Raw genomic sequence first — 9,170 nt, forward strand, 5'->3', positions numbered from 1 at the left:
CTTTCTACTTTTATCATTTTAATAGTAATTCTTAAAATATTCTCCTAAAAATATAAATTACTTAACAACCTCATTAAATGAAAGAATAAATATGAAAAAAAGTTTCAACAATTTTCTTCAACTTTAAAAAATTCATTCATTTTAAGTATTAAAAATACGTCAATAATTTAATTATTTTGAAATGTATGAAGTATCTAAAAGGATCATAAATAACTTCAAGTACTAATTAATTCAAAAATATCATTCATTTACCTGGACCAAAAACTTCCTTCCATAATTCCCTTTCATCCATTTTTGTGACTCATCAAAAATACCTCTTTATTTATTTTTATTGCTCGAATATATTCTTACAATTAATGAATTTAAAAGAAAAAAAAATTCATTAAATACGAGACAGTTTTTATTGATTATAAATTAAATTAATTAAAATAATAAATTAAATTCAAATTCAACTAAACTATTTGATTCAAATCATTAAAACCGCCCTAACCTACTAAATCTGATCCAAATTAAATACAGTGGCAAACATTAAGCAAAAGGGGTAAACCTAATTTTCTTCAAAATCACCAAAATATTTTCATCATTTTGAAGCGGAGATTTTGGGCAAAAGTAATAGTGAAGAAGTCGATGCTCATCGATTAACCTTGTATGCGAGCATCGGCTTCTTCACCGTCACTACGCCCAAAATCTCTGCTTCAAAATGAAAGATATTTTGTTGACTTTGAAAGATATTAGGTTAAGAAAAATGAGCTTGCCCCATTTGTTTAGTGTTTGCCCCTCTATTTAATTGTGGTAGGTTGGGGCGATTTTAATGGTTTGAGTTGGATTTGAATCGGGTAGTTTTAGTTGAATCCAGATTTGATTTAAAGTTTTAATAAATTTAATTTACAGTTAATAGAAAATTGTCACATATTTAATGATATTTTTATTATGGTGCAAAAAAGTATGTTAGTTGTAAGGATATACTTCAGTCATAAAGATGGAAGGAGGGATGTTTTTGGCCCAAGGTAAGTGGAGGTATTTTTAAACTAATTTCAATATTTAAAAGGTATTTCTAACCCTTTTTCGTAAAAAAATAACACCTCAAAAGTTTTATCATTGTTTGCATGTCATACCATTAAAATCATATTTCTTTTAAATACTAAACCATTTAATTCATCAAACTCATTTAATCAAAATTATAATTTTATTCTTTTTTTCCTTTTAAAAAAAGATGCATTAATTTATTTTTAATGTTTAGGAATTCTTTATCACACTTAAATTTTATCATATTATTTTTACATGCAAATTAATTCCTAGATAATTTATATAATTTAGTGATATTATTATCTTTAAAAAACAAGTGATCTTTGTATGCAATTATATATGAAAATATGAATAATCATCTAGAAAAAATAAAGTATAAGTACCTAAATAGGAGAGTTTCTTCTTAAAAACCTAAAATAATTTTTTTTTAACAAAAAAATATAATTTTAGTTAAATTAGTTTGATGAGTTAATATGTATATTATCAAGAAAAAATGATTATTTATTGATATGGTTGTTAACACAGGCCCAATCAGTACAAGTCAAGGCTTAATATGCTGATGAAATACCCAAGCCCAACAATCTATTTTCAGTTTTATATTCTTTATACTTAGTTGTATATATACTCATATTTGGGAATATTCTAGATAAGGAAAGATATTTTTTCTTTCACTAAAGTGTTGTTTCAATTTCTCTCTCGTCTAGAACTGTAGTAGGGTTTTCCATATATATTTTTGCTCCGATCTAGAGATGTAGAGCTCTAACATGGTATCAGAGCTAGGTTCTATGATCCTCTCGTCGTTCTCTTTCATCCGATACTACCCTTGACGGTTATCGTCGACATTTTTTCCGGCAACTGTTGACCTACCATGGCGGTTTTTGGCTGTTTTTTACCGGAATCTTCATCGGTGAAGGCTTTTCTTCTTCAAGTAACGAAGAAGGGCGGTAACGGTTTATATTCTTCTTTATATCGACATATAGTCTTGTGTTGACATGCTTTTGCTATTGTGATTTCGTTGTTGATCTATAGTTTAGCTGCTAGGAATATTCGATTTGTATGCTTTGTTTCATATTTTGTTATCAATCATGACTACTATTTCAACGAGATCAGTTGGGGGTTTTGAGGAATTCATTGTTTCACCCACTCACTCGTTCTATATTCACCCATCGGATAATCCTGGTACTCACTTAGTTTCCCCTCATTTTGATGGGAGTAGTTTTGTAATATGGCGAAAGAATATGTTGACCGCCCTATCTGCTAAAAACAAACTGGGCTTATCACAGGTACTGTGCCCAAACCTGCCACTGATTCACCATATTTTCCATTCTACGAGAGGTGCAATGATATGATCATTGCTTGGATCACCAATTCCCTATCTCCTGATATAGCCACAAGTGTCATGCGTTTTGATACCGCCAAGGACATTTGGTCTGACATCAATGAAAGATTTGGTCAATCTAATGGTACCAAATATATTCAAATCCAGAAAGAAATAAGTTTTACCACACAAAGCTCTTCCAGCATTACCAACTATTTTACTAGGTTGCGCAGCCTTTGGGATGAACTTAGCACTTCTTATGTTGGTCCAGTCTGTACATGTGGGGCATTGGGTAAATTTCTTGAGCAACAAAAGTTGTTTCAATTTTTGAGTGGGCTAAATGATCAATACTCAACATGCAAGAGCAATATTCTGACAATGTCCTCACTCCCTACCATAAGCAATTCTTATGCCATGTTACAACATGTTGAGAAACAATTGGAGTCCTTCCCTCCAGTCCCTAGTTTCTCAAATAAATCAGGAGCATTCCATGCAGGCTCCACCAATAGTTCATATACTAGAAACTATACTCAGAGATTCCATTTTGACCCTAAAAGGTCATCTTCAACTCTAAAGATACTAAGAGGGTATATCATTCTTCAAATGTTGGAACTCCCCAACTGGATGGCAGAAGGACCTCTCCCTCCTCTACTGGTAGTCCTAATTCTTTTTTCTTTTGCAAATACTGCAAAAAGACTGGTCATCTTATTGACAAATACTTTAAGCTTCATAGTTATCTATCAGATTTTAAGTTCAACAAGCCTTCTCGATCTGCTTCAATGGTTCAGTCTGGGAGTCAATATGCAGAATCTGTATTTCCTTCTTTGACCCTTGATGATAGTGGTTACAGACTGTCCAAGGAATAATTTCAACATTACCAGCACTTACAAAAGCTATATTGTGATCCTTCTACCAGTTCATCTTCTGCCAGTCCCCTGGTGCAAGATCATTCCAATGCTAAGTTTGCTCACTTTGCAGGTGTGATATCACATCCTGATGTTAGCTCTGTTGCCTTTCATGCTAGTGTAGTATCTCATTTAGGCCCTAATCCTTGGATAATTGACTCTGGAGCAACTAACCACATGACACCACATAAACATTTTCTTCACAGCTTAACTCTTTTAGTTGTCCCCCTTTTAATCACTCTTTCTAATGGGTACAAAGTGAAGGTCATATCTACCGAATCTTTACATCTTAGGCCTGACATGACCTTACACAATGTCCTATTAGTTCCATCTTTCCATTTCAATTTAATTTTTGTACACAAATTTCTCTCTCAGTTTGATTGTTGTGCCCTTTTCACCAAATCCAATTGTATGTTACAAGGCCTTTCTCTAAATAAGCAGTTGGAAATTGGTAAAGCTGTAAATAGACTGTTTTACCTCACTATTGAATCATCCTCTCCTCCGAGATATTCTTGTCCAATTACTTCTTGCATTTCTGGTTTTTCTCATGTAAATAACATGGACTCTTCTAATAATAATCTATTTTGGCATCAAAGATTGGGTCATCTTCCCCTTCATAAAATGAAATCTATTGCTTATGTCTCTTCTCAAATCTCTAATAAATAATATTTTATCCGTGATGTATGTCCCAAAGCTAGACAACATAGGTTACCTTTCTCCCACAGCTCTACTCACTCCTCTATACCTTTCCAGTTGGTTCACATAGATGTTTGGGGCCCTTACAATACCTAAACTTATAATGGATTTAGATATTTTCTTACCTTGGTAGATAATTACTCTAGAGTTACCTGGACCCATTTACTCTCTTCTAAATCAAGTGCTTCATCTGTCATCAAAGCTTTTGTTACAATGTTTAAGGTTTATTTCAATCTACCAGTTTAAATTTTTAGGTCAGATAATGCTCTTGAACTAGGTCTCAATTCTGTTCTTCAACAATTTTTTTCTTCAAATGGTATTCTTCATCAAACAACTATTCCTCATACTCTTCAACAAAATGGTATTGTAGGAAGAAAACACAAACATTTACTTGAAGTATCTAGGGCCCTACTCTTTCAATCACACCTCCCTTTAAAATATTGGGGTGAGTGTGTGTTAACTGCTATTTATCTCATTAATGGATTTCCCTCAATTGTCCTCCACAGTTTGTCCCCTTTTAAAACTCTATATGGTTCTTCCCCTTCTTATGACAATCTCAAAAGCTTTGGCTACCTTTGTTATGTTGTTTCCCCTAAACCTACTAAAGATAAATTCCAACCTAGGTTAATTCCTAATGTTTTCTTAGGATATCCTTGTGGTAAAAAGGGTTACAAACTCCTTAATCTCACAAATTTTTCTATTTTATACTCTAGAGATGTCAAGTTTCATGAAAATATTTTTCCTTACCCACTTTGCTCTTCTTTCTCAGTTTCTCACTTTTCACCTCCATCACCTTTTGTTGATACCTCTAATCCTGTTCCACCTACAACTTTCCCTGCTTCAGCACTCCCTGTTTCTCCTATTCTGCTTGCCCCTCTTAGAAGGAGCACTAGACCATCTCATCACCTTCTCACCTCTCAGACTATGTTTGTTTTACAATCCTCCCTAGCTCCTCTATTCCTGTCAATTCCAAGGTGTCTTTTATTGACCTACACATGCATAAACCTCAGTTTTACCAGCAGGATGCATTTCATCCTACCTGGCAAGAGGCCATGCTACATGAATTTAAAGCTCTTAAGGATAACCACACTTGGGACATTATTCCCCTTCCTCCTAATAAAAAAGCTATCCCATGTAAGTGGGTGTATAAAATCAAACAAAGGTCTAATGGTACTATAGAGAGGTACAATGCTAGACTTGTTATTAGAGGTGACTCTTATAAAGAGGGTATTGATTATTCTGAGACTTTTTCCCTTGTGGTCAAGTTGACCACTGTTAAATGTTTGTTGTCCCTCGCTGCCAAGAATAATTGGACTGTTTTTCAGCTGGATGTTAATAATGCATTTTTACATGGGGATCTTCATGAAATTGTGTACATGAAAGTCCCTCCCGGTCTTGAGGTCACATCTTCCTCTCCTTGTGTAACTCATTTGGTTTGCAAGCTTAAGAAGTTTTTATATGGCGTCAAACAGGCTTCCAGGCAATGGTTTTCCAAATTGTCTGAAGCTCTGTCATCTAGAGGCTACATTCCTAGTAAAAATGACTACTCTCTATTTACTAAGTCTTCTGGTAATTCTTTGGTGGTGCTGGTTGTATATGTTGATGATATTTTGTTGGCTGGTTCAGATATTTTTGAGATGAACGACCTTAAATCCTTTCTAAATAATTAATTTAAGTTCAAGGATTTAAGTTTCGTCCATTATTTTTTGGGATTGGAAATACTCTCTCATGATTCTGGTTATCTGATGCATCAGCATAAGTTTACCTCTAATTTACTAAAGGAATTTAACTATTCCCATTACTCCCCTGTTTCTTCTCATTTGGACCCATCTATCAAGTTGGTTCCTGGTATGGGTGATGTGTTGCCTGACCCTTCCACTTACAGAAGTCTGGTTGGGAAACTTAACTTCCTCCAACACACTAGGCCTGACATATCTTTTGCAGTTCAACATCTCAGTCAATTTTTACAACACCCTTGTGTTTTTCATATGAAAGCTAGTATTTATCTTCTTAGATACTTGATGAATGCTCCTGAACAAGGCATCTTCTTGCCTTTTACTTTCTCTTACTCGTTACTTGCTTGTGCTGATTCTGATTGGGCTGCCTGTCCTTTCTCAAGGAGGTCAGTCACTGGCTATTATATTTTTTTTTGTGATTGTCTTGTTTCCTGGAAATGCAAGAAGCAACCTACTATTGCTTTGTCCTTTGTTGAGGCTGAATACAGGGCATTACGCAAGGTTGTTGCTGAAGTAGTATGGCTCACACACTTATTTGCTGATATGGGTTTGACTATTACTTCTCCTGGACCTAGTTTTTGTGACGGTCAGGCTGCTTTGCATATTGCTAAGAACCCTGTGTTACGAACGCACTAAACACATTGAGATTGACTGTCATTACGTTCGTGATTGTCTTACTGCTGGTATCATTTCTCTTCATCATATTTCTTCTACTGATCAGTTGGCTGACATCATGACAAAGCCTTTGTCTGGACCTTTTCATCACACGTTACTCAACAAGCTCGGAGTGTGTACACCCTCCAGCTTGAGGGAGGGTGTTAACACAGGCCCAACCGGTACAATTCAAGGCCCAATATGCTGATGAAATACTTGGGCCTAACTTTCTATTTTTAGTTTTGTATTCTTTATACTTAGTTGTATATATACTCATATTTGGGAATATTCTAGATAAGGAAAGATATTTTTTCTTTCACTAAAGTGTTGCTTCAATTTCTCTCTCTCTCGTCTAGAACTGTAGTAGGGTTTTCCATGTATATTTTTGCTGCTATCTAGAGATACAGAGCTCTAACAATGGCATGCTAATTAGAAGAGGAGACTTGTGAGGTATTTAGTAAGCTTTGAAAAAAATATTGATAGCTGAGTGATAATGATCTTTTTTTCTTAGCAAAAACAAAAGTGATTTTTGTATGCAACTCCAAAAACATGAATGACAATCCAAGAAAATAACTTAAGAAAAAATAAAAAGTTTGTCAAAATCTGAAGCCAGTAGTCCAACATTCAAAGGAGTTTCTCACAATTCATGAACAAGGAGATTATCAACTAAGAAGAGAAAAACTGAAAGAGAACATTCTGTGAAACTAAAAGCTCTACTAAGTAATTGTGATTATCAGTAGTTAAATACAAAATAGAAGATAAAATATCTATAGAATCCTAACTAACTAACAGCCTGTAGAAACTGGTAATAATGGTGTCATTCTTATAACTAAGTCACTCTAATCATTATAAAAATAACTGACTAATTAATTAGAATGATCGACTAACTAATAAGCTAAGAATAATAAATACATATTCTCAATACCCCCCTCAAATTGGAAGGGATGGAAAGACTGTCAACTTGTCAAGAACTATTGCATGTTTAACACCAGTAAGTGCTTTATTTAGCATATTTGCTAATTGATCAGTAGTTGGAATGTGATGTAAATACATAAGGCCTTCATGCAATTTATTCCTTACAAAATGACAATCCACTTTAACGTGTTTTGTCCTCTCACGAAACACTGGATTTCTAACAACATGAAGTATTTATTGATTGTCACAATAGACTGCAGCAGGAATAATGAAAGAGATGGTCAACTCCTGGAGTAACCTTTCTGACCACACTAATTCTCCAACAACTTTTCTGATAGATCTATATTCAGCCTCGACAGATGATAAAGGAACAGTGTCCTGCTTCTTAGGTTTCCAACTAATAAGACTGTTACGCAAAAGAACCAGATAACCACTAGATGATCTCCTGGAATTTAAATGCCCTATTAGAGTCATAAAAGGCTCTAATTTATCAATCGGGATCATTAGACATGAAAAACCCATAGTGGGATCACCTTTCAAGTATCTAAACAGATGAAAAATAATCTTGAGGTGTGGTTCTCTGGGATCCTGCAAGAACCATCTTAGATATTGAATTCCATATGCAATGTCTAATATGGTATTAGTAAGGAAATTAAGCTTTCGAACCAGCTTCCTGTAATAAGTGAGATCTAGCAACACTGCACCTTCCTTAGCTTTGAGTTTTTCATTAGGATCTATATGAGAATAGAGAAGGAACTAATTACAGGAAATCATATTCCTTAAGAAGGTACAAAACAAACTTCCTCTGAGAAATGAGTACATCATTAGACTTATAAAGAATCTTCAAGCCTAGGAAGTAACACAGCTTCCCCATATCCTTAATCATAAAGCAATCCTGAAGAAAAATTTTAAGTTGTTGTATCTCAATCAAGCCAGTTCCAGTGATGAGAACATCATCAACATACACAACCACAAAAATAATGAAAGAATCTATCTTCTTGAGGAATAGAGAATAATTATTGAGAGAGTGTCTACGACCTCTAGAACAAAGAGCCAGAGCAGGTTTGACATATCATTGCTTGCTTGCTTATTTTAGGACATATAATGATTTATTTAATTTACATACCAAAGCAAGATTACAAACAACAAGACCCTCAGGGACTTACATGTACACCTTCTCACTATGATCTCCATGTCAAAAAACATTATTTACACCTAGTTGGTAGATATCCCATTATTTCTTAGTTGTAGTAGCAATTAATGCCCTGATCGTGATCATTTTGATGACATAAGAAAGAGTTTTTGTATGGTCTATCCCAAACTGTCGAGTGTACCCTTCAGTACAAGTATAGCTTTAAGCCTTTTAATGCTACCATCAACTTTGTGCTTTACTTTGTATACCCACTTACAATCAGTAGCCTGCTTATTCACTAGTAGAGGGGCTAAGTCCTAAGTGTTATTGATATGTAGGGCCTCAAACTCCTAAGACATGACCTTCTTCCAAGAAGGATTGACAGCTACTTCTTCGTATGAAGAAGGCTCATTGGCATGACAAACATTCTCAATAAGAGTCTAACTAGCAGAATTTAAGACATCAGGTGCAATATGGTGGTTCAAAGAAAATAAGGCACTAAGAGAAGTGGTAGGTTAAGTGACATTAATAGGTTTAAGAGGGTGATTATAATAATGAAGATGATATGGTAGTTTGAATTGTCTGTGAGATATTCTTACTAGTTGAGTGATAATGTGATCAGAAGGAGGAGTGTTACAAATAGTGTGGTAAATGGCAAGTCAGATGATCCAGATGGGCTTCTAAGGAAGGGATCGGTATTAGAAGAACTAGAGGGATCAACTTGATCATTAGATGTCTTAGTAGTTGACGCAAAAGTCATGAAATCACTAGTGTCAATTTGAACATCT

The 9,170-nt window shown here is 34.6% G+C and overlaps 1 protein-coding gene across 1 annotated transcript; it reads left to right on the forward strand.

Moving 5' to 3' along the window:
* Positions 1–5,795: 5,795 nt before the first annotated feature.
* Positions 5,796–6,317, forward strand: LOC124897210 (uncharacterized mitochondrial protein AtMg00810-like). Its single transcript, XM_047409891.1, has one exon. The coding sequence runs from the start codon at positions 5,796–5,798 to the stop codon at positions 6,315–6,317; it is 522 nt and encodes a 173-aa protein (XP_047265847.1).
* The last annotated feature ends 2,853 nt before the right edge of the window (positions 6,318–9,170 follow it).

The sequence above is a fragment of the Capsicum annuum genome, chromosome 1 (genome assembly GCF_002878395.1).
Source record: "Capsicum annuum cultivar UCD-10X-F1 chromosome 1, UCD10Xv1.1, whole genome shotgun sequence".
NCBI classification, from domain to species: domain Eukaryota; kingdom Viridiplantae; phylum Streptophyta; class Magnoliopsida; order Solanales; family Solanaceae; genus Capsicum; species Capsicum annuum.

Bases quoted from the DNA above. Each gene is read 5' to 3' on its own strand.
- LOC124897210 (XM_047409891.1), top strand. From the start codon at position 5,796: ATGGGTGATGTGTTGCCTGACCCTTCCACTTACAGAAGTCTGGTTGGG.